The sequence below is a fragment of the Sturnus vulgaris genome, chromosome 1, assembly GCF_052056855.1.
Source record: "Sturnus vulgaris isolate bStuVul1 chromosome 1, bStuVul1.hap1, whole genome shotgun sequence".
NCBI classification, from domain to species: domain Eukaryota; kingdom Metazoa; phylum Chordata; class Aves; order Passeriformes; family Sturnidae; genus Sturnus; species Sturnus vulgaris.
The window spans coordinates 39,279,168-39,304,493 of NC_142243.1; the positions used below are offsets into that span (position 1 = coordinate 39,279,168).

Genomic DNA, 25,326 nt, shown 5'->3' on the forward strand with positions numbered 1-25,326 from the left:
AGTGGTGTGTGCGTGCGCTGCCGAGAGGGGTCTCTCCCAGATATTCCCTTTTCCCGGCAGCGAGAAAACACGCGGCTAAGGGGGCACGGAGCGCTGACAGTTGGAACTGGGAGCTGTCAGATGCTCGTGTCGGGATAGGAGAGAGCTCGTCAGCTGCGGCAGTCACAGCGGTGGCATTTCCTGCCGGTGCTCGGCGGAGGAGCAGCTGACACACACCGCCGCCCCTCGCCGTGCCCCGCGGCCGCGGTGGGCGAGCACCGCGCCGCTTGCGGCAGCGCCGGTGACCTCGGCGGGGCTCCCCAGCCGCACCGCCCGGCGAGGGGCGGGGGGACCCCGCTCCGTGCGCTGCCCCCGCCGCCGCAGTGCCCCCGCACTCCCGCACGCTCCCGCCGCACGTGAGCGGTGCCGCCGGCGCGGAAAGTGTGTCACTGGGTGAGGGGGGCGGCCGGGGGCGGGGCGGGGCGGCCGCCGGGGCGGGGCGGGGTAGAGGCGGGGCGGGGCGGGCGGCGGTGCCGCACTCGCTCTGCGCGGCTCCCCGAGAGCGCTTTTGTTGTAAAGGGGAGGGCGCCGCGGCGGGGACGCGCACCCGCTGCTCTGACAGGAGACAGCGCGGCCGCCTCCCTCCCTCCCTGCCTGCCTGCCTCCCGCCGGCTGCATGTAGGGCTGCGGCGGGGACACGGAGCTGCGAAGACAACGACCGAGCGGAGCCGCGCCGCGCCGACCGGAGCCGAGCCGGCCCCGGCGGAACCCAGCGCGGCGCCGCCCGTGCTCCTGCGGGAGGAGGCCGCCATGGAAGTCAGCGCGGGTAAGCGGGGTCGGCCGCTGCGGGGGGCAGCCGTGCGGGATGGTCCCGCGGGACCGGGCGGGCGCGGGGGTGCGGGCGGGGGTCGGCCGGGGCGCGGCGGGGCGGGGGGAGCGCGGCGGGCGGCGGCGCTGCCCGGCCCCGGCCCCGCTGGTGGCCGGGACGGCCCCGCGCCGCCTCACATGGACCCGCCGGGCGAGCCATGTGCGCGCTGTGTTTACGTTCCGCGCGGCGCGCCCGCTCATTGGCCGCGCGGGGCGGTGACGCGCGCATTGCATAATAGCGGCGGGGCGGCGGCGCGGGGCGGCGGGCGGCGCGGACACGTGAGGCGCGCGGGCGGGCGGGCGGCCGCTGTTTTGGTGACCTACATTCGGGGCGGCGGCGGCGGCGGGGGCGCGCCGGGGACACGTGGGGCCGCGCCGCTCCTGCGGCGCCGGGCAGCCCCGCCCCCGCGGCTCCGCCCCCGCCGCGGCGGAGCGCGGGGGGTTGGGGGGGGGGGCGCCCGGCGGCGCGGCGCGGCGCGGGGGAGTGCGCGGGGTCGCGGGGGGACACGCGGTGCGGCCGTGTGCGGCGGCGGCGGCACGCGGCCCGCCGCGATGCGCGGGGGTGGTGTTGTGTAACGGGGAGGGGGCGGCCCGGGGGCAGCGCAGGGCGGGCCCGGCTCTTCCAGCCCCGGCGCCGCGTGACCGCGGCAGGGAAAAGCCGCAGCCCCGGTGCGGTGGAATGGGGTGAGGCGGGAGGGCGGCTGCGGGCACGGCGACCGCGCTCCCCCCTCGCTTCCCGCTTTGTTAGGCGGGGAGATCGGGGGTGCCGGCCGGGGAGCCCCTGCTGCCGCAGCGTCCTGGGGGCCGGTTTGATCGCCCCGCCGGTTCGCCGCCTGCTTCGCGCCCCTGCGGCGTTACCGCTTCCCACATCTCTGTGTTAATGAAATACCGGCACGCTGCGGTGCCCCCCGCCCCGTCCGTAAAGTGAATCCCGCCAGGTAGAGCCCAAAGGGTCCGTGTCACTCAGCCGGGGGTGCCGCCGCCGCAGTAGCGCGGTTCACCGTAGCCCACATGACTCATTTCACCACCCTCCGGCAGGTGGGTTCCCTGAGAAAATCCCCGGCAGTTCACAGAACCGGGACTGCCTTCTCCACCGGGCGCCCCGGTCCCCCCTTTCTGCGGCTGCCAGCATCCGTGTGCGCGCGTACGTGCTCCGTGTCTGTGCTCTTTGTTCCGAGATGTCACCCTGTGCTCTGTGAGAGAGTCAACTTTCGACTGCTGACCAAACAAAACCAGGGTTCGCAGGGAAGTGCAACTTCTAAAATAACAAAAAAATAGGAGGAATCGGAACTGTGACGCTGGCAAGACTGCCAAGCTCTCTAGGGTGCCAGAGCAGCCCAGCTATCTGGCGCTCGTCCAGCTCTGAGGAGATGAGAGGTGAAACTCCCCCACAGGCACACACTTTCTATGCTCCTCTGTGACATTGGCCTTACCCTTGAGGGAAAAGAGCATCTCTTTTACGAGCAGGGTTTAAAGATAATGGGGCGCGGTGGCGGCCTGGAGAAACGTGGAGTTCCCTGCAGGGGCTATGCTTGCGTGTCCCGATCTGCCCCTTGCCGATAAGGATGGCGCCTGCTGAGAAGCCTGGTGCCTCCCTGGACCAGGTGAACAGTGAGCTTTGACCTGGCACCTGGCAGAGACGCGTGCGGCGCTGGGGGATGGCACAGGCTTTGTCAAACAGGTGGTGTCTTAGCCCAGCACGGGTGGCTCATGATGCCTCGTTTCTCAAGCCACGGCTGAACCCGTGACCCCCTTGCCAATCCTCCTTTCTCCGAAAACCTGATCCGGAATGCGTGCTATGCTGTGTGGAGGATTTCTTTGGGGGGGGAAGGGGGGGGAAATAAATAAATCATAAAAAAATCAGTGCGGGAACAACCCCAGTGGCAGGGTGCAGGGACATTGGTGTCTGGGAACGTGAGCAGCAGTCTGTGTGTCCTGCACGTGTCACATGGCCCCTCAGTCTGACTTCTGATCCCTGGCAGTTCTGCCAGGAGCTCCTGGGCTGCGTGCTCATCAGGGAACCCTCCTGACAAGGGTTTCCTTGGTAGAAAAAAATGCAGTGTTGGAGAGAAAGCGGGCCAGTTCTGTTGCTGCAGAGGTGCTAAGAGAACCGTTATAAAAGTATTGAAAATTTGTAAGTCAGAATTGTTCCGTGCAAGCAGCGATGTTTCCAGGGTTGTATAAGACCACTGCTTTTATCTGTGAGGAGGGTATGGCTGATGTAAGATGCTACAGCCTCTGCCTGCCGTGCCAATTCAGTTGATCAAGGACTCTACAGACACCAGTGCTTTTTTTCCTCCAAAGGCAGGCAGTGCATGGCCCTTTTAAAGTTTTGAATTCTTACTGGTGTGTGGAGTTCCTTGCTGCAATGTCCTGAGTCATCAGCGAAGAGAGTCCACTGAGCAATAGGGGCATAAAATGTAGAACATACTGCGTGTAATTTATTTAAACAGTTTCATGGCTATGGCTTTTGAAATTCTCGTGTGAAATATCAAATGTTTTTATATTGACTTTTGAAATGCTGAGTCTTGGAGACAAACTCATATGAAGTGCAAACAATTCCTCTTGCTTACGAGCAAGAAGAAGGAGCCTGTGAAAAGCCAGAACTGCTCCCAGGTCTGCCTGAGGACAAAAAGCTGTTTCATCTGAGGGATTCTCAAGTGTGTCAGATTGCAAGACGCGGCAGGACAGAGGCTGTTTGCAAATAGCAGCCTGGCAGTTGGAGTTTAGCTGCTGCTAGAAACTCTACAAAGGCTTGCAGCCGGACAAATGGCATTCAGTAGGCTAACCAGACTGCATTGCTATTTCCTTCCCTTGCCCCTTTCCCTTCTGCATCGTGAGCACCTCCCAGCCCTTCCTTTCTGTGCCTCTGGCGCCTAGCCTGCATGAAGTCTTTCTCCCTGCCCTATTTCTGTCCCTAACCTAGCTTGTTTGCATTCTGGCTCCACAGCGCTGTAAGATCCTATCTTTGCTCTGGCTCCAGATGAGCTCTGCTCAGAGGGTGGCCAGAGAAGCCCTCTCTGGGTCACTCCATGCCCTGTCCGTGCTTGCCCCATCCTTCCAGCACCATGGCTTGTTGCTCAGTCTTTTGGCTATGCCATTTCATGCCTGGGCCAGAGGAGGCTGATAAGATGGGAGAAGGGGATGGGGCAGACTGGGAGATCAGCCTTAGAAAACGAATGGAGACAAACAGGCTTGAGGGAGAGAGGGAGGGAAAGGAGTGCTCCCAGGAGCACATAATGGCTGATCTGGTGGTGCTGGGTCACGGTGTGGCTCACATGGCAGCAGTGCATGTCTGCTGGTTATGTCACTACGTGCTGCCTTTTTTTCTTGCCTTAGGGGGTGTGATAGCTTACATCAGCTCTTCGAGCTCGGCATCTAGCCCAGCCTCATGTCACAGCGAGAGCTCAGACAGCGGTTTCCAGTCGTCCTCTTCGCCTGTGCCATCTCCTCCAAACAGCTCCTCCTCGGAAAGCGGATGCAATGGCCGGAGCAGTGAAGGCTCTGACGGGGCGCCGAAGAGCGATCGGCTGGAGGAGACTATTAAAACAAACCAGTCGAGTGTTGCTGGTTTGACAAAAGGCCATAATGGAGTCACAAGTATGTTTGGTGCCAGTTCCTGAAAAACACCGTTTTCCCCTTATGTATTACAACCCTGTGTGTTACAACCAGGTCTCCCTTTCTGGCTTGTGGTGTAGGCACACAGCAAAGCCTCCATTTGTATCTCTTGGCATTACATGTGTGGTAATACATGTGGTATTGCCATACAAATGCTAATACGATGGGGGTCCCGTTGCTGCCAACTTCAAACGGTCCATAAATACAGTCCAGCTTTACTTCAAATCTTCATTAGTGAAAATTGATCTTGGTAAAATCAAACACTTGGTTAAAAAGAAGTGATGAAGTAAAGGTAATACAGTCAGAAATTGCCTTCAAGAGTATTTATGGAGCTGTCTTGGAAATCTAGTTTCTCTGTTATTTCATACTCTGTCCTGCCCCTTCACCTTCCCTCCCCCCAGCTCTGAGGAACAAAATAAATTAATTACCCAAGCGTAATACTTTTATTGCTGTGGGTGGAACAGTTATCTTTTTGATTCCAAGTCGTAATTCTGTGGATGTAAAAAATAAGATACTTGTAAACTGGAACTAAAGGATTGCCTTTTAAAATACATGTAACAGTCTATCTCCGCGTATTTACTTCACACGTCTTTGGTAATCAGAAAAGATCAGTGGTAGAGAAGTATATTTGAATAGTTTTGGAAGGGCAGGATTCAAAATAAATACTGGAATGAGTGATTCAGCAAGCAGCTGGAATTCAGTCTTTTGGAGGCTCAGTTCTTTTATTGGCAGAATTGTTTAATCATTTTGGATTGTTACGAAGCTAGAATAAGTGTCTAATAGTTCTACCTCAAATAGGGAGTTTTTTTGTTGGTTTGTTGTTGGGGTTTTTTTTTTTTTAGTGTTCCTACCCTAAGTTCTTAGTAAGAACCTTTACTTAAAAATTCTCTAGTAACTAGGTTCTTGATATCAGGGCAGAGGTTCCTGAAATGAAACCTATTGTAAATTGTTCAGATAGATATTTTTTTTTAGCTCAGTACTAACAGTGTTGAAAAAAAAAGTTGTGGTTTCGTTCCTTTTCTTTTTGAAAACCTTAAAAAAGTGTTTTAGTTCCTTTTTACAAATGAAACCCAAATGTCAAATAAGTTACTTTTCTGGTAGAATATGTTTCTGTAGGAGTATTTCCAGCTGTCTCTAAGGTAACTTTGTGGTTACTGAACTCACTGGTAAAATTCCCATTGGCTTCAGTGAAACCAATGTTAGACCAGCACTTAGGACTTGCAAAAAAATGTTATTGACAAGCTGAAATAAAATAGGTGGGAGAAAAACTTTAAAAACCCAAACCATGAGCATTTTTATGGGACTGAGAAGGTATTTTCCAGTTGAAATGTGCAAGCCGTTCTGGATATGCACTCATTTGAGTGGTCTCTACATATGTAGATATGGCTGAGTTACCAGTCCTAAATTGTTGTCAGATAGGTACAGTGTATGGCTGGTGTTGAACATATTATAAAGTGTCCTTTAGTATTTCTGGTTTTCAAGAAAAAGTGTTTATTCTCTACTGGGGAAACTGTAGCCTTTCATAGGCTTTCTTGTCCTGATGGAAAAAACAGATTGAGCCTGAACTTTGGTGGCCTAGTTAACTGAATGGTCCTTTTAAAAATGCTTAAATGTAAGCAGACTTTCTTTTTCTGCTGCTGAGTGCAGTGCTACTCTGTTTGAAAGCTCAGTGAATATGTGCTTTCTCCCTATTCGTTTGAGTGCTTCATGTTTGTCCTCTTTTTTTCCCCCACCCTTGCACTGGTACCTTCTGAACTGTTCAGGGTGTTTGTACATTCATGTTGTCTGTTCTTCTGTATTTTTTCATGTGTTGAACTGACCTGACATATTTCAATTTAAGTCCAGGTTTTAAAAGCTGGAAACATGCTCCTGCAGTTGTCATTGGTTTCTATATCCTTGACTTTTTTGTTTGATTCTAGAATTTAATGGCATGGTTCTTCTTTGCAAAGTCTGTGGAGATGTCGCTTCAGGATTTCATTATGGTGTTCATGCCTGTGAGGGCTGCAAGGTGAGCTATATTTCTGCTCACCTTTCTGCTGGTGAAATGCTCAAGTTCTCCCCATAGGGGAAAAGGGGTGATACTGCCAAAAAAAAAAAATCGGTGTAGTTCTCTGTTAAATATGAGAAATTTCAGAAGCTGTAGGGAACAGGCAAACCACTTAGGAGTATACAGCATTTTCCAAACTCTGCAGTACTTTCTGTTCCCACCCCTTGTCCAATGCTGCCTGACTTGGAGCGCACAGCAGAGAACATGAACTGGAAGCAGAGGTGGTAAGGACCATGTCACGCAAGACATGTGCATGTTAATTGCATTAAGAGACAGTGGGTGTGAGTTGTCACCTAGGCTGGGACACAGAACAAAACAGCTTTGGAAAAGCAGTTCTTTACCACAGGGAAATCTAGAACTAGATACGTATTTTCTTAATCTGTAACATTGCAAATGTTATTTTCTGTGAAGGAGTTTAGCAGCATAAAGGGTTATGTGAAAAAATCATCTTTGAAGGTCATGTGGTGCAGCAGGATGGTTTTGTTGCCAAACTGCAGAGATGGAAGTCAAAAGATGTTATTTTGACTCCCATCTTTGCACTTGATGTCATGAGTGTTGGAGTTCTTAGGGAGCTGTTAGTACAGTGATAGAGGTAGTATTGGAGATACTTTGCTCTTAGGTGCCGACTATGCAGGGAACAACTTGGCATCTTCTGTAATTTGAAATCATAACTAGTTCACATTACATACAGATCACACACAAAGGGGAAGTAAGTCACGAGGAGTACTGAGTTCTTTAAAATCTCTTGGGGCTGATGGCTCTGAAGCAGCTGATGTGATGCAGTGAGGTTTACTGTCTCTGCTCGCAGAGAGATGCATCTTGGTGGAAGGATTTGACATGTGCTGTAATGATAGTTGTGGGGTTTTTTTGCTTGTTTACAGGGTTTTTTCAGAAGAAGCATTCAGCAAAACATCCAGTATAAGAAGTGCTTGAAGAATAACAACTGCTCTATAATGAGAATGAATAGGAACAGATGCCAGCAGTGTCGTTTCAAAAAATGCCTGTCTGTTGGGATGTCAAGAGATGGTACGTTCCTGTACTGAGCAGAGATCCTCTGAGAGGGAATCTGCTGCCCACCTCAAAAACAATTGCTGAGGGTCTTAATGGCAGATAGTGCAGCCAAGCCCTATTGTCAAGGAGAGGTTCTCTGAGAGCATTTAGTTCAGCTTGCCTTCTTGCTCCATGAGTGTCCTGGGCTGGTGAGGTGATGCTGTGGGCAGCCGCAGAGCTCCCCTCCCGCCTGTGGAGCTGATGCAGTGGGATGTGCTGCAGTGGCCTGCTAGGGGGATGGTTGTAACAAGTGTCTCGATTTTGGTTTAATGTTAAGACTTACAGCTGTATCCTACCTGAATCTGAAAAAGACTCATATTTTTCTGTTTTTTTTCTTTGTTTTTTCCTGTTTTCTTTTGTTACTATTGCTTTTTCAATGAAAGGGAATTCTGCCCAACCTGATAGCTTTAGAGTAGTCGCCATAGAGCCTAAAGAGTTAGCTTCGGGTGCATAGGACGAGCATGTATCTGCTCCTTTTTTTTTTTTCTTTTCCCCCCTCTTTGTTTTCTTAGAGGGAGAGGAAAGGCAAGGAGGAAATGGTGATGTTGGTCAGTGTCTCTGACCACCTTGCTGGCTGTCCACTCCTTGTGGCATTTTAATAAATAATGCTGCAAGTGTAGTTCATTTGTCTGCCACAGCTTACTGCCACAACCAGAACTCTTCCTTCTGTTTCACTTTTTAATTTTCTCTGGGTGTTTATTTCACAAGAACTAGGAATCTCGGGCTGTTAATAATTTAGTGGGTGGAGTGTTAGAACTTATTTTAAATAATTGTTCTGAGTTCTTGTCGTGCATAGGAGTTATTTCATCCCCTAGGCGCTTGTTTGTGCACAAGGTTGCACCTGCGTTAATGAAAGAGACTTAGTTACATTAATGATGGACTACTGCACGAGCATAATTACATCAGTCGAAACTGGTTATAAGCCCTTGTGCAGCTGTGGTTGGACAGGGTGGGAGAGGCAGTTGTAGATTCCCTAGGACAGGGTCAAAATGCTGCAGCCACAATGATGCCCATCCCCTTGCCAGCAGAAAATGTCCTTGTCAAGGCAAAGTTATCAAGAAAATTTTCCCAAGGTAAGCTTCGTTCAGCATTGATTCTCTTGTTTTGGTAAGTTACGTAATTGGTCCGTGTAGGACTTTGATGTGAAGATGATATGAACTATGTGTACATTCAGCTAATTGTCAGCTGATGAAGTTGTGCCGATTTAATAGATCCAGTCTTAAAGTCTGACACTTCTTCACTTAACACAACTGTGTGTATACTGCACAGCCACATTTGAGGCAAAAGGGGAAAAGGCATTACAGACTGTGCCTTAGGGCTGCCTTCTCCCTGTGTGCAAACAACAGCATACATTTGTATTCATGCCAGTCCTATGCCTATGTTCTTTGACGTTATTGGTAATACCCCTGCTGTAGTATTGGTGAGAGCAGTTAAAATCTTGCCTTAAAAGGCAGGATTTTTTGTTGGGGTGTGTATTTTGTGTGTACATGTTAACACTTTTATGAGTGATCTTTTTTTCTGTTTTTCTTTTCCCCCTTTCCACCACTGTCCATTTGTCCGCCTTGGTAGCTGTTCGATTTGGCCGTATTCCCAAACGTGAAAAACAGCGGATGTTGATTGAAATGCAGAGTGCCATGAAAACCATGATGAACAGCCAGTTCAGTGGTCACTTGCCCAGCGAAGCATTAACAGAACATCAAGACCAAGCACCTCAAGAAGATCTTTCCTCCAAGCCCAAGCAAGAGCGAGAACCCATCAAGAGCCCTTCTCCCCCTCCTAGTGCTGACATGGCTAAGGAGGAGGTGATCGGTATGGTCACTAGGGCCCACAAAGACACTTTCATGTACAACCAAGAACAGTCCCAAAACCCAGCAGAGATGATGCAGCCCCAGAGTGGGGAGAGAGTGTCAAAGGGCACCGAGCAGTACATCTTGAGCAGCGAGCACTGTGTTGGTGGCCTGGGTGGACCTCAGTACCCTGAGAGGGAGCAGCACCTTGGCGGACAGTACAAGGGGAGGAGCACAGTGCATTATCCCAGTGGGCATGCCGTGTGCTTCCCTAACAGCCACTGCATGAACTTCACCAGTGGCTACACTCAGCGGATGTGTGAGAGGATCCCAGAAGATGGCTTTTCTCCAAACAAGAACACCACTTACTCTTGCAGCACCGGAGGAAGAATGCATCTGGTATATTGATACCAATTGTTTGATTTGACTTACTTGTTGGTGGGTGTGATCCAGCTGTGCCTCGGTAGTCAGTGAAGCTGCAGGCAGCTGGCACAACTGCTGAAACTTTAAAGGGGGACACAAGTTTGATAGTGCAGATTGTGATGAAGGACAGAACTGGCTCAAGGTGTGAAGGATTTGAAGTCATACAAGTGATGGGGTTTCTTGGCTTGGTTGAAAAAATGTAATGGGTTTTTTATGTATCTTGACTTTAAAATGAAAATAGGAGTTTATAAATTCCCGTTTTTACTCAGTCCTTTTGAAGACTTCACTTTCAAAGAATCTGTACAGTCAGATGTGCTGTATTTTCTTTAAGGGTATTCAGAGCAAATTTCTGGGGTAAAACCCCAGGCCTAGGATTTTAAGCCAATCTACGGGCCTTGCTGTGGGTTCTAAAATCTCTGTTGCAGGCCAGGCAGGCTGCTTTTTTGGTGATGGGGATTTTTTAATTTGTTTCGTTTTGATGAGGCCCACAGGTTACGCATCCTTTTCACAGTAGAACATCTTCAGATCTGAACAGAGGCAGGAGGAAGATGCACAACTAAACCATTAGAGAGAAGTTCAGGGTCTTTTCTGTAGTACTTAAGCAAGTGAGGCTCTGAACACGCTTCTGGGTACCTTAGATGACTTTGCTAGAGTATTTTCTCACTGAATTCTTAACAAGGATGCTTCCTGGTTTTTTGCATATGGTTGTTGGTTTGGTTTGGTTGGGATTTCTTTTTTGCCTTTGCTTAACAGGTCCCTCTCATTTGCCTTGCACCTGCTGTTTCTCTGCCATTCAGGCAACCAGTTCTGTAAGCCCCTTAAAATAGATTGTCCTTCTCTTTATCACTGGAGCCGCCTGGGATGAGAGAACATAACATCCTCGTTCTCATCCTGCGCTCCTGGTGTGAAGCGCGAGCCCCTGACCTTTCTGAAGTACTTCAGCTGCTGGCGTTTTTCTTCCTCCTACTTCGTGAAGATCCTTCACAGGTTTTTGGAGACCCCCAAAGGTCTCCACAGTGAAGGTGTTTATTTTGATGCTGCATTTCCATGGGGACTTTTTTTTTTTTTTAAACTCTTCTTTGTCTACTGCATATATAGACCATGCTATCCCTAGCAGGGTCTGACCTTAATTGCAGACTCCAGGCACTACATCGTGGCAACTAATAATTCCCAGCCTTTCTTCCTTGCAGGGAAAGTATGTGGTGTCACTACAACGGCATTCTTGGCACTCCTGAGAAGCAGAGGTTAAACCTGTCAGTATGGGCGGGCAGGGAGTGGTCCTGCCTTGCAGAGCCTCAACCAGTCAGTTTGACCTGTGCATGGCAGCTGCAGGCAGGAGTTAGTCATTGATGAGGAGACAAAACCAAATCCAACAGAGCACTGCAGCTCCCCCTCCCCGCCCCACATCCCTGATATGGATGAGGGTTTTGCCCAAGAACTCAGAGTTCATGATCTCACCAAAATGAGTCAGCAGCAATAAAGGCAAGTAATTAGGCTCTGAACCAGTATGGAAGCAGATGTTCAGGGGTTTGGTCGTTTTTACTCAATACCCCTATAACAAGAAAAGCAGAACAGGTCATTCCTGAAGAGGTTCCTCTGAAGAGAACTGGTGACTGTACGAGCTGACAACAACTGCTTCCATAGGAAACCTGTCAGAGTTCAGGGAGTGCCTGGATGGCACTCTTAGGCATATGGTTTAGTTTTAGGTGGCTCTGCAAGGAGCATGGAGTTGGACCCCATCCTTTTGGGGCTCTTCTAATGTGAGATACTCTGGTTCTTGGGCTGAGGTCTATCAAGATACCACAGTGCGCTGGTTGTGGAGGTGGTAGTTTCCCCTTGGAACTTAGTGCCTGTGGGTAAGGGTATGCTGTTGTAGAATGAGAAGTTGAGGTGATTTTTGTGTCTGCTGCAGGGCAGGCTACTGAACCAGAGATTGCTTATTTTCAGTGAGTGCTGCATTTTTAACAATACCTATGTGAACCATTCAGAGCAGTGGTTGGCATCTGCTGTCCTTCTGGTTGTGTGCCTAGACCTTTCCTTTTGCCAAAATACTATAGTCTTGTAATCTTAGGACCTCCCACACAAAGAATTGCTAGGCAGTTACCATATCCAAGATGCCCTGCAAAAACAGCTCAGCTCTGAGGAATTGCTAATCTATTTCACTGTTTTCTCTTTGTTTGCTGACATCATGTAGGATTACATACACCATTTAGTATACTTGTGGGGAATACTTAAAAGGAATTTTTGTCCTTGATGATGACAGGTGAAATGAATATTAAAATGTTTAAGCTTCATTAAAAGATATAAATTTTAGAAGCTAGAACTGAAAATATCATAGAGCTTCTGGTTGGCTCTTGCAGAGGGAATTTATTGGCAGTCAGCCCTGACTGATACATCTGATCTCAATGTGATGGATTCAGACTTTCCTACAAAAAATAGCTGTATGTTTGTAGAAAAGAAAGAGCACTTTGTCATCTTGTGACTGAGAAATACTGGAATACCAGTTCCTTGGTGTTCCTCCTTCAGTGATACAAGTAAAAGCAAACTTGCAGAAGAGGGTTATCCTTGTAATGAGGGTGTAAACCTGTGACTCAGGAAACCACGGCTTGCTTTCTTGTTCTGGTGTTGACACCTTTGTCGCCTTGACTGAAGCATTTCAGCTGCCTGCAAAACAAGAAAGATGGGAGAATGAATGTCGTAGTGACTGTGAGATTGCAACTGATTGATTGTGAAATCTCAATTTACTGTGAAATTACAGGGATAATACAAATAAAGAAAAATTCAGATGTCAGACAGATCAGTTGAGGTCAGGGAAGAATAGCATAACCTTGGTTCTGCCAGGTCTTTTGCAGTACACAGTGTTGTAGGTTCTAAAGTTAACAAATGTATAAACAGATTGCTAACAATCCCATGGATTTTTTTCTTGTTTGTTTTAAAGCAAGAGGAAGAAAGCCAGTTTCTTTGGGAATTGATTTTTTTTTTTTTTATGTGTCATTATTGCAAAGTTTTGTTGAATAATAAATGTGTTTCTTTTAAGTATTTGTCAGCATTTGGAATGGCACCTTTAAAAGTTGTTTCTGTCTATGTTTTTCAAACATCAGGTCTGCCCAATGAGTAAGACTCCCCATGTGGACCCAAACAAGTCTGGCCATGAAGTCTGGGAAGAGTTTTCCCTGAGTTTTACTCCTGCAGTGAAGGAAGTGGTGGAGTTCGCCAAGCGCATCCCAGGTTTCCGAGATCTCTCCCAGCATGACCAGGTCAATCTTCTGAAGGCTGGGACCTTTGAGGTGAGACCACTGTGTGTATATTGCAAACCTGACAAGCTGAGCATCAGTCTGACACTGTAAGAACAGAACCAAATGGAACTGGGTTACATCAGGTGAAACCAGCTTGTTCATGGATGCTCTGAGCATTCTCTGAGGTGATGGTGTCCAAGGGATCTGTGACAGGTCAGACCTTGGTGACCTGTCCCTCTTCCAGTGAGCTCAAAACTGCTCAGCTCTTCTACCCTTCCCTCTTCCCTGGGCTTTAATAAATGCATAATTAGGGGTTTCTAGCTACCTTTGCTTACTCTGGGGAGCTGTACTGCACCTGAAGGGTGGATAGGTTAGAAAGCTGTCTACTGAGTTAAAAGTTTTGTCGAATATTGTGTTCACTGCTCTGCATGTCCTTCCTTGTGCCACTCTGCTTCCTGCAAAAGCCAGAGTATCCAATCCTGACCAGTCACCACTTTGGTGGCAACTTGGGAGTGTCTGAAGCTTCCATGTCCAATACAGTAACAGTGGTAACTACCTGTACTGCTGCAGCTCTGTAGATACTGTGTGCCAGCTGCAGCCTGACTTACTCTAGACTAATCCCACTAGGTCCTCGTGGTTAATTGCATCCACTTGTGGTCATGACGTATATGTGAATTAGTGGTATTAATTTGGAAATGATACCACAGAGCTTGGTGCTGTTTTATAATTAGTGGCCTTCACTAGGTGACCTTTACATCATGTTTTAGTTGCCCTTCCAGACCCTTGTCTACTGGAGACTGTACGCATTTCATGAATATTCAAATGTGAAATTTGAATAGAGAGGGTCAGAGGAGCCAAAGTCCCAAGTATTTGATGTTACTGTGCTTTTCTGGGGAGTGTAGCATTGGTGATGCCTTTGCTCTTGTTTACATGATTTATTCTTTCAAAGAGAGATGCTAGATTTTATGTTTACCTGAGATGAAGACATTTCTCATGTGATGTATTGGGTCTTCTATCTACATTTATACAGCCTGGTTCTAAAATGGATAATTGTTGGGTTGGAAGGTACAAGTTATACAAGTTGAATACAAGTTGCCTGGTGTCTGTTAGTTTTCTTGTTTCCTTCATTTTGCTCTCGTGTATTTTTTTCTGTTGTACTTATTCTTGACCTTTTAATATTCAACTCCTGTAGTGAAGGGGCTATATTTTTACTTCTTCACTATTTTCACCTTACACAAATAGGTTGGTTCCTTCCTCTGCCAAGGAGGAGGAGGGTGAAAAACTTGGTTTGAACTGTCCCTATAATGTCAAGTAAAACGTTTTGTCTTGGCCTTGCTTCACCTGAAGCTTTTCTCAGGCCTCACTCATATGCATTTTTGCCAGTTACAAGCATTGCTGATAAGGAGGTTTCTATATCCAGGGGAATTAGTAATTATGTATGGCTGCATGCTTGTCACTGTTCACTTATTTATAAGAAACGTTTATGATTCCCGTTAGTGAGCTACAACTTGTAGTTAAAGGCCTATGTGGCATCTTAGCAACAGGAAAAAAAAAACAGTAGGGCTGCCTAACAGTGGAAAAAAATCCCCAGTGGGATTAATGAAACCATTGCGATAGAGGCAAAAGCATTTTGAAAGCCTGGTGCATCCAAGGTCATTTCTGTCTTCTGGGTAACTGAACCAGGATGTTCCAATGTCTGCATGTTGATAGAAGAACTCAAGTGAAAGTGCTGCCTCCAAGTCTGGTGTGGCTGGCTTGGCACTGTGCTTCTTAGCAGCTCGTGTTCGAGGAGTGCCTGTTCCTTTGAGGGTAAGAGGACACATGGAGACAACGTTGGTGCAGAAGCTGCACAGCTATATATATTCACACACACGTAAGCTAAAAAGGTCTCTTAGAACTGGGAGTACTGGGGAGCTCAGTGTATCGTGGTGGCATTTGCATGGCTTCTTAGGAGAGCCAGCTTAGAAACAGCAGTGAGCCTAAAATAAAGAACTTGACTGGTTTTGAGTGGGCCCTCTTCCATCTCCCCCCCAAATGTAGTTGATGGTAGAGTTAACAAGGCCCTTGGATCCCTTTGAGTAGTGACTCAGATTTGACTGCAGCTGGTAGAGAAATGATCAAGCAACCTCCAAGAGTGGAGGTTTTTATGTGACCTGCTGTGGTCAGGTGATAGGATTGATCAGGTGTGTCCTCAGCATGTGCAAGTATGAGCTTGGTTTGAAGTGAAATGGATGAATCAATCCTGTGCTATGCCGTAGTCCAAACTATTATTCCTTGTTTAGAGTGGTGGCATTGAAATAGGTGAGGTCTTTGCCTTGGAATAAGTCAGCACAACTTCATGGGCTTCAGTTTTGAATACCAGCACTAATCCTGGTTGCTCCTTGTTTGAAGATGTTTTTAAAGCCCAATTCTATAGGGAGAATACCGTTTTGAACTGAAAGGTTGCTGGATACCTGGTGGGTCTGTGCTAATGCACAAGTTCAGCTTTGTCTGCCTGCCCTTTGCCTGTTTTTTTTTTTGTATTCTGATGGCTTCTGCATCTGGGTTTCTGCACTCTGTAGTTAATGTCATCAGAGGACAGATAGCTTAGCTGACAAAAGTGAATAGTATGTGGTGGTGTTGTATCTGTCAAGGTTGCTGCATGTTGTTTGGCTTGTAAAATTTAGGAGCAGGTCATGTAATGTGCATGAACAGTGTTTGAATTCTCAAACATTTTCATTTGTTTTGAACACTCCTTTCTTTAAGCTTGTCAAAAGCACTAGTCTTTGCAAACCTGGTTCTCCTCTCACCTGTAGTAAACATTTGAATTAATGCAGTTAATAGGGTAAATGAGAAAACTGTCACACCAAGAAATGACAGCAAGTCTGAAGTTTTAACCAATGCCAGTTAGTTTTCTTCAAATAAGAAGGCTGTTCTGTGCAACTTAAACCTTGTAAATGTAAATAAGGTTGTTGAACATGAACAAATGAAACTTCACAAGCCATTCCAGAGGGAAGCATTTCACAGTACAACTGAGAAGCCACAAGAGAAATTTCAGCCCAAAGGGGTAAGTTTAGCACACCTCAACTGCTCCAGCCCAGGTGCTTGCACCAAAGGGGTATTCCCAGCTGCTGCAGACCAGGTGCCATCTCAAGCTGTGCTTCCCCAGCCTTTTAAAAGCTCTACATGTGGCTCCTTTCTAGCAGAGCTCGTTAACATTCCTGTGGGTACAGTGATGTGGCATGGTACTTTTTCCAAAGAATGCCTAGGGGGCCCAATCATCAGGTGGTGTAAATCAGCATTGTTTCCATAGAGCTGCTCCACTTTACACCAAGTGAGAATCTGGTTCAGTACCTTCATTTTGTTCCTCGTGAGTGTGGCCAGGAAAACATTTCTTTGAATGCTCTGTATGCCTTTGGCCGTTGTGTGGCTCAAGCAAGTTGTCCTACTCGCATATTTATGAATGACATGGTCTGTGTGGCTCAGGCTGTCTGAGGCTTAAATTTTAATTTTCCTGCCTTTCATATGCTGTAGCCCGTCCCCTGCATCCACTCCCTAATTTTGTCACTTGTTTGTTTCTCTCAGATTACGGGGCCAGAGCTTGCACTGTGTTTTGCAGCTCAGTAGCATGCTGACAGTTTCTGTATAGAATGCTTTTAGAATGGTTAACGAGACACTTTGAATGATGTTTGAAAGTTCAATTTTTTTCTTTGGCTTTTCTAGAAATGCACCTACATTTATCTGGTTTTTTTGTTACTCTTTTTTTCTTTCACCAGGTTTTAATGGTACGATTTGCATCTTTGTTTGATGCAAAGGAACGTACTGTCACCTTCCTGAGTGGCAAGAAGTACAGTGTGGATGACTTGCATTCAATGGGAGCTGGTGATCTGCTCAACTCAATGTTTGAATTTAGTGAGAAACTAAATGCCCTGCAACTTAGCGATGAGGAAATGAGTTTGTTTACAGCGGTTGTCCTGGTATCTGCTGGTAAGGAGAGAAAGTTAACTTCCACCTTTGCCAAAAATTGAATATGACTCCCTGTTAAATGTTTTCTGTAAAATGTGTACCCTGTTATTTCCTGCCTAAGTGCAGTTGTGTAGGTTTTAAGGTAGTAGCAGCCTGTAATGTACTTTTTAACATGCCTAGTCTTTCTAATACTGCCCTTAAAAAAAAAAGATCACGATGGGCTTATGTTTTCCTGCTGCTTTCTACGTATTACAGAAACAAATAGCTGCCACATGGCCGTTTAGATGCTATTTGTCTAACTCCTCTAAGTTTCACAGGACAGCATCACTGAAATTACTCCTGACTTGCACAGCATAAGTCTTTGGATGAGGTGGTATTTTTGCTTCCAAGTATTGTCATTTAAGTCTGTTGCGTATTTTACTTAAGTCTAAATCCAACAGTTTGATCTCTGCCTATGTCAGCAAGAAAGCCCTATCATCTGCATCGTGACTTCTTACCACTAAAGGCTGTCAATCCACTGACATCTTCACCAGCCTCCTATCTTGTTTCAGTCCCTGGATAGACAAAGCACCCTGGCCCAGATTCAAAGAAGGATTAAGCACCTACTTCTGTAGTATTATCTCAAGCCTCAAATTAGGCACATTAGCTCTACATATAATGCCTGCAATGCAAGATGCAGAATCCCTGCTTGCTGGGTTAGAAGCTCTCTAAAGGTAGGTTGCAGGAATGCTCACAGCACCCACTTAAGACAGTGAGCCAGCAGCTGGGGAGCACTGAACTCCTTGAACAAGTGCACCCCTTTCACATGAGCAATTTAGACCCACGTGTCATCAAGCAGGGGCACCCAGGCATGATGCTGTAGGCACATAAGGCCTCTGTAAGAAGGTAGGACAGTTCAGTCTAATAGCTTTGTGCATGGCTGAACTGAAATGTCAGAGCATAGGACAGAGCAGCTGTTGCCTCTTCATTTTGTAAGCCGTGATAATGAGCAGAGGGTGGCACAGAGTTAGCAAGCTTCAAGAGCCAGAGCAAATGGCAGTGTGAAGGCAGCATTATAGGAAGGCACTGTAATCTGAAGGAAGCATGGAATCTATTAATGAAAATGTTCAGGTAGCAGGGGGAAACCGGAGGTCTTAGTTGCCTTTCCAGACTCTGGAAGTTCTTGACAAGAACTGGAGGCAGCCTTTAAAATAAGGACTGACAACCAGGTCTCTCCCCTTCTTGTGCACTCTTAACTAGGCTTACAGCCATTCTTCTTGCTTGCTCAGCTCCTGGGTCCTAGAATATCTCATTCTCTGTGCCACCTGTTTTCAGCCAAAGTGGCTGTATCTGTTCTGTTAAATGCGCTTCTAGCACAGTGCCATCTCCCCCGCCTTTAAAGCGCTGTGCTGATTGCCAGCTCCCAGCAGGGGTTAGCTTAGAGATGGCATGTAACGTGTACAGCATGTAGTGTCAGCCATGCAACAGGACAGAGAGAAAAGGTGTTTGGTATTCAGGCTTCTTGCAGTTGCTGAGGATTTTTCAGATCACATTTTGGGTATTATTGCTGCCTATCTTAGCTACCTCATGGTCTGATCTGCGGTCTGATCACAACCTTCCTGGACGGCTTCACAAAATTTTATAAAGGACAGCTTTATTAGTCAATGTTGGGGCTGTATTCCAGACACAAAGCTAATCCTGATGATCACTGTGAGTTCAAAAATCTTCAGAGCAACTTTACTCTATGAGACTGGATCGAAATGCTGCAGTTGTTACTTTGCACAAGTGAGTAAACGAGCAGGCTTCATGCTCAGGCAGGTACTGAAGAACAGAAGTGGCCTCAGCAGAATTCCTGGGGAAGATGCTCACAGTGCGAGGGAGTGCCAGGAGGAGAGAAGGTGCCTGTAGAACCGAAGGATTGTGGGCATGGCATGTATTGATTAAACAGATCTTGAAAGACAGATCCCTGCATACCACTCTTCGAGGAGTAGTGTAACCAAAAAAGTAATGTCCTGTAAGGGGAGGTGGCACTTTGTTGGAAACAAGAGTTGAAGAACAGGATTGGAGAGAATGACATGGAGGAGGCAGGCAAAGGAAAAAATGCCATAAATGTAAGAACTGAAGGTGGAAGAAAAAGGCCATTATGACTGCTTCTCAGAATGAAAGTTCTTCAAGAGAAGACTGAAAGGAAGATAGTAGTCAAGATTCCAAAAAGCAGAAAGAAGAGTGACTGATTAAGTGATCCACAATATAAAGTACCATGCTGCACTAATTAAAGATCCTTTTAAAGACTTTTAGCTGATTAAAATTAAGAAAAAAACAAAACCCACCAATAGAAATTAAGTCTCTAAATACTGCTGTTTGGGAGAACACTTGTCAGAAGCACCTCCACTTAACACTGGATGAATAACCACTCGTAGGGTGGAGTATCTAGAACGTGCTGAAGAAGCAGGGGTAGTAGCAAGGACTGTGTGTAGCTCTGTACTTCCTCTCCTTTCCATGTCATACGGCAAAGAAAGAAAAAGCAGGATCACACTTGGGTCGTGCTGAGGAGTTATCTGTGTACCATTCCAGAATTAAAAGAATTCTTCATCTCTGGCTTCAGTTAGGTGGATGTGTTGAAGATGGAGGAGAGGTAGCAAGGTGGATCATTGAAGGAGGAAACTGAAGGAGGAAAAAGCAAGGCGGAAGCAGAGCTGAAAGAATGTGGTTTGTGCAGGTCTAGAGACCAGATAATCCCTTAACTAAGGGTCTTGCTTTGTGGTAGAAGAATATAAAAGTACACACCCTCTATTACTCTCCCTTACTGGCATAATACTAACGAAATCTTATGCTGGCCACTGGGAGCAACTGGAAGTAGACTGAGAGGGAGAAAAAAGACTTGGACTAGTTGAAGCAAGGAGGCTGCAGTAATTCACCTGAGGCCAGAAAAGGCTGGGCTGGATTCTTCTACCTTCAGAGGCATTCTCAGTGTACAGAGCTCTCGTGAAACTCTGTTGGGCATGTTCTAGACAAATGTCATTGTACCTGCCTGGAATAGAGCAAAGCTTTTGCAGAGCAGGGGGGTAAATAGGAGAGATCCTTTAATAAATAAAGGCAACGAGATGTCTGCTCACGTTCTCTTAGACAGCAGCAGCTGTCAAACCTAATGGACAGTCTTCACAGAAGAGTGGAATGTGTGCTAATGAAAATTGTTTAATGGTAACCAGAACTCCTAATTGTAGAAGATTCTGGAACAATCTTCCTAAAGGAACAAAATAATGTAACTGCTTTGAGATGCATACTTAAGTGGATTATGTAATAATTTTTCCTGTAGCAGTAGGGAGCTGCACTGAGTAGTCCAGGAGGACTTCCTAGACTGTTCACCTGAGCAATCTGATTGGATTGCCACTGACAGCATAAGGAAGGGATTCCCACTCTGACTGTAGGATCTGACTCAGTGTTACTCCAGAAAGCTGTTGTCATTCCATGTCCCAGTTCTGCAAAGTGCTTAAGTACATGTACACATCAAAGCACATTTCTGTTTGTGCCAGTCACTCGGCTCTGTATGTGCCCTGCTGAATTTACATAGTGTTTAAGAAAAGAAGCTGCAGCTTGGAAAAAAACCAGCTACTGTGCATGGTTATGAGGTGAGATGTTTTACTTAAAAATTCATCCTTTCAAGCCGCTTACTTAGGTTCCACCTAATGATACCAGGTGTGTTCTTAAATACAGCTCTCTTGAAAAAAAAAAACGCTTCAGGCATGGTGGGAGTGCAGTATGTGAGAACATAATATTTGTCTCGATGTTGACATTCTTCTTTTCCTCAGCTGGGAATTTTTGGGTGCATCGTGTTTCATTTTGTAAGTGCTTCAGAACACGCTTGGAAATAGTGCCCATTCATATGAATGCTTGTACTCCCTTTGCCCCTGAGAATCCCATTGTGCAGATAACAATTGTGGCTTGTCCCGAGTGGGATTTCCTCCTCAAACCTTCGGTTCAAGTTTAGGGTTCTATATCTAGCCTTAAGAAATGTTTGAAAGTTTTTTTACTTTCGTGTGCCCTGTCTTTCTCCTTGGGTTGAAAGCTGTGATTCAGCAACATATTTAAACATTTGCTTCAATCTGTCCTTCTCTGGAAACATGGATTAGGGATCACAGAAATAGTGATTGAATGCTGCCAGTTTGGCATGAACTTAGTACTTTGAAAAGTTAATGCTGAATAACCTTTGAAAGACTTTTGGTGTGTGATTTAAAACTTCTGGCATAAGTATCTTGATTTTTCTTGTGCTTGTTAATTTAGTAAGGGATTCTTACTGCCCTGATTTTATGTTGCAGGCTACATCTGCTCAGTCAATTTTTCCCCCCCCACCCTCCTGTTTTTTAATTTCTCTCTCTCCCTCTCTCTCTCTGCCTTTGGTTTAGATCGCTCCGGAATAGAAAACGTCAATTCTGTGGAGGCACTTCAGGAAACATTAATCCGTGCATTAAGGACCTTAATTATGAAAAATCACCCAAATGAAGCCTCTATTTTCACAAAACTTCTTTTGAAATTACCCGACTTGCGTTCCTTAAACAACATGCACTCTGAAGAACTGCTGGCCTTTAAAGTTCACCCATAGGCCTTTAGGTCTCGTTTGTACTTGGACTTGCCTCGTGTTAAACTGTTTTGTGCTAAAATATGTATTTATACAGTTGTACCACTTGTTGGAGAGAGTTCACAGACTGTGAACAGTTGATAGCTGTCCCATAACCATGCAATAAAGCTTTGGCAGGTGCTTTCAGCTGACGGCAGGGCAGCACAGCCTTCGGAATCCTCCGAGGCATCCAAGCCCAGCTGTGCTGCACTCCTGCAGAAGAGGCTGTGATGAGCCCCAGCCAATATGGACTCTCCTTTCATTTAGGAAACAGAACCACCACTGCCCTCTCATGTAAACTGAATGCAAAGTAGCTGTGTATGTGCTTATGGAGCATGGAATGGGGTGGGAACAATCCTGTGCTAATGGGAAAATGGAAGAGCTGATTTAATTGGTCTTTCACTTATCTAATAGATGTATGTCCGTGTCTCTTGATAACTCACTCATGGTTTCACTATTGTTATTCCATTAAACCTGATGGAATGGTTTCAGCCTGCACCAACTCTTCACTGAGCGTGTGTTCATGCCATGTGTATATAATATAAATAGTTCAGTAGTGAGTGTTTATGGCTATATACAGAGTTGTGTGTATATATGTGTATGTATATAAATAGTTCTATACATAAAGTATACATATAATTTCTTCACAATATTTTAAACTGTGAAGGAATTTAAACTTAAAACAGAAGGTGATCTATGGAAAGAACCAAATAGATGCACTTTGCATATTGCTGAACTAATTATCTGAGCATTTTTTAGAAAACATCAAATTTGCATTAATATGCTGTGTTTGTTAATTTAAAAAAAAACAAAAAAAACAACAACCAAGAGTGGCACTAAAGAGGCAGAGTCAGATTCAACTTCCAGAAGGGTTTTGTAGAGAATCTCAAGCAGATATGGTTGGTTGTGGCACTAATGAGATGGATTGTCCATTGCCACTGAGGTTCTTGTGTTCTCATATAGGTTAAATAAGTACCAGATGCTCTTCAAAAACTTCAGCACAGCCAGAAAGAAACTATCAAATGAATAGCAAAGTCTATAAGAAAATGAAAAAATGGGAAAAGTGTATCCATGGTTGCATTTGGGTGTATGTGTGTTCTGTGACTTGTTTATTTCTTGCAGTACATCATTTCGCTGCTTCATTGCTAAATGAGAATTGAAAACAGAAATGTGAGATTCCCCACATCTTTTCACCATTTGGGCTTTGTGGTTCCCATGCCTGTTCTTCTGGAGCTCTCCATTGGTGCGTGTGCATGTGAGCGTGTGTGATGTGCAGAGAAGGTGCATTAGATGGTCTGGTTTTTGGTTTTTTTTTCCTTGAAAAAACACCACAAAAAACAACCAAACAAATGGGACGTTTTCTTGTTGTTTATGCCAGTAGCAAATTACAAAGCAGATCCACAAGGCTTAAGATTCTGCTGCTTTTCCATCTAGGAAAGCAGCTCTCTATGGGGTTTTTTCCATTTGTAGCAGGACCTGGCACCAGAAAAGAGAGATGAAAAGAAGTTAAAGCAGTTATGTTAATTAGTTACGTTTATGTTTTGCTAATGTGGGAAGAAGATGCTCCATCACCCTTGTTCGGTTAACTTGCCTTAGAGGCAGCCCTCTGGGTCTCTAGCGTTTGGTAAAGCTGCTCTTTGGAGGGAGTCTGCTCCTGGTAGTCAGGGCTAGGAAGCCTCCAGCCTGCAGAGCTCCTGCCTGTACCACGGTGGGTTGAGAGGAGCCTCCTGCCCGTGGTGGAGCTGCAGCAGCAGCGGCAGACCTGTGCCTGCTGCTCGGCATCAGGATCTGGGGTGGGAAGAGGGAGGGCTTGCACCCTGCCATGCTCCCCTGGCCTTTGGGCTGGGGATTCCACCTCAGACAGGAGGAAGGGGCTGAGAGCAGGCGGGGCAAGTGCTTGATAGAGGTGGGGAAAATTCAGCTGTAGCCTTGCTAAGGAGCAGAAGAGCCCACCCTTTCCCCTCCTCTGCAGCTGCTGCAGGCAGGGCTGTCCTGCTTCAAGCTGCTTTAACCACCGGGTAATGGCCCCTTCCTACATACAGTTTTGCTACCCAAATGTGCTATCGGGGCATATTGTCCTAATTTCTGTTAACAGTCTGCATCTTGCCAGTATTATTTGTTTGAGAGCTTCACTGAATTATGCATCGAACCGTTCAGATGTTAGAGAGGACACAGTCACACGGTTTTTATTATTTAGTTGCTGAAATTACTTCTTTGCAGACCCCATTTCAGACATGGAAAGTACAGTTAGCCCGTGGTTGTTTCGGGAGGGAAGAAGGCTTCTTAAAGAGATTGCCACCCTACAGCTGTGTTTTGTTGTGTTTTGTTTTATTTTTTTTTTCTTCTTAAAACTGTATTATTAAGCCTTTAGGAATGTATAACCAGGACTGAGTAATTACTGCTTATTAAATTTTTTTAGTTAGATTGACCATGTATGCCTATAGATAGATACTCTAACTTGTGCAATTTCATTTGAAATAATCTTCCTGTACATAATGGAAAAACTCACATAACAGAAAAAAAAAAAGCCCCAAACAGATTGACTGAACAAAAAGCTGATTAAAGTATGGTTCAAAAGTGACCCATGTATTACAAACCCTAGCTGGACTCTTAGAAGAAAATCTAAACTCATTGTGTTAGCTGTGTATTGTGAGCTCTTCTTTTACTGTGTCACTGGTTATACACTTGTTAAATGCTGAGATAATAGACTTCATGCCAGGCATTTGAGTACTGTAGATTGGGTCATTGCTGAAAGATTAATGTACTGTATGAACTTAAATGAAATTTTTATTCTTGATTTTATTCTTGATTTTGTTCTTGTTTTAAAAGATTAAATATGGGCATTATGTCAGCAAGCTAAACTTGTGTGTCTGTGTTCTTTGTATTTTTCTGTACGAAATCTGGTGGGGAGGACAGCACGCTGTGATGAACAAAGCAGAAGAGATTTTCTTCTGGATGAGAACATCAGCTGCTGTGAGGTCACGGGGCTGAGCTGGGGCACAGCAGCAGGGAGAGCCAACATCTCCCTGTCTGTGGTATTGCTCTGTCTTCCCAGGTGTTTGGATGGGGTTTTCTGGTACACTTCAATTGCTACAGTCACAGGGCTTTTTTTGGGTAGGTCGTTAAAATAGTTTTTTTTAACACTTCATTCATGTGAAGAATATAACTTTGAGAACAGGATAAAACACTAAAGAATAAAATTGAAAAAAAAAATTGGTTAAGACAAGTATTTGGGTTATAAGAGAGGTAGAGCAAAAACAGAATAGGATGGGCAAAGATCTGTTATTTTTCCAGCTTGATTTCCTAGTTTTAGAACGTGCACTCTTTTAGGAGATAAGAGAAGCTTCTCTAGGAAATGTTGTGTCTACTGGTATTTTCAAAAAAAGGCACACACCAAAAAAAGTTGAACAAAATTATGACTGCCAGCATTGGAAAAAATAACAGCATAAAAATGCTTTTTTTTCTTTTTTTTGTGGCATATTTTCTCTGATACCGTGTTTGCAGATGGCTTTCCTTGTTGCCACAAAGTCTGAGCCCCTGTGAATAGCGCCACAAGGCACAGAGGTTCCAGGACTTGGGAGGTCCTTGGGAAGAGCTCTTTGCAATTCTTGAGTTGGGCCACAAGTAATTCTTCCCTGTTTGGCTGCAAGAGCCTTACCACAGCAAATGGTGGGGGTAGGAAAGGCATTTCCCAGCAAAAACATGATTCTGTTGCCCTCATTCTCCCAGTCTGGCAGGATGCTCTGGGGATGGGAGATGGAAGTGTCTGTGCTTGTTCAT

The 25,326-nt window shown here is 45.9% G+C and overlaps 1 protein-coding gene across 2 annotated transcripts; it reads left to right on the forward strand.

Annotated features, from left to right (window-relative positions):
* Window positions 1-652: 652 nt before the first annotated feature.
* On the forward strand, window positions 653-24,407 carry NR1D2 (nuclear receptor subfamily 1 group D member 2). Of its 2 annotated transcripts, XM_014887285.2 has the most exons (8): window positions 653-805; window positions 4,186-4,446; window positions 6,384-6,472; window positions 7,393-7,537; window positions 9,131-9,747; window positions 12,873-13,058; window positions 16,763-16,973; window positions 21,335-24,407. In XM_014887285.2, the coding sequence occupies exons 1-8, from the start codon at window positions 790-792 to the stop codon at window positions 21,529-21,531; spliced, it is 1,722 nt and encodes a 573-aa protein (XP_014742771.2). In that variant the 5' UTR covers window positions 653-789; the 3' UTR covers window positions 21,532-24,407. The 2 variants fall into 2 exon arrangements, with proteins under 2 accessions (XP_014742771.2, XP_014742770.2); XM_014887284.2 differs by lacking the exon at window positions 653-805 and having other exon boundaries at window positions 2,690-4,446.
* The last annotated feature ends 919 nt before the right edge of the window (window positions 24,408-25,326 follow it).

Coding starts and splice junctions, on each gene's coding strand:
- NR1D2 (XM_014887284.2), top strand. CDS start 3,879: ATGCCCTGTCCGTGCTTGCCCCATCCTTCCAGCACCATGGCTTGTTGC. Junction 13,059..16,762: donor TGAAGGCTGGGACCTTTGAG/GTGAGACCACTG, acceptor TTCTTTCACCAG/GTTTTAATGGTACGATTTGC. Junction 16,974..21,334: donor GGTTGTCCTGGTATCTGCTG/GTAAGGAGAGAA, acceptor CCTTTGGTTTAG/ATCGCTCCGGAATAGAAAAC.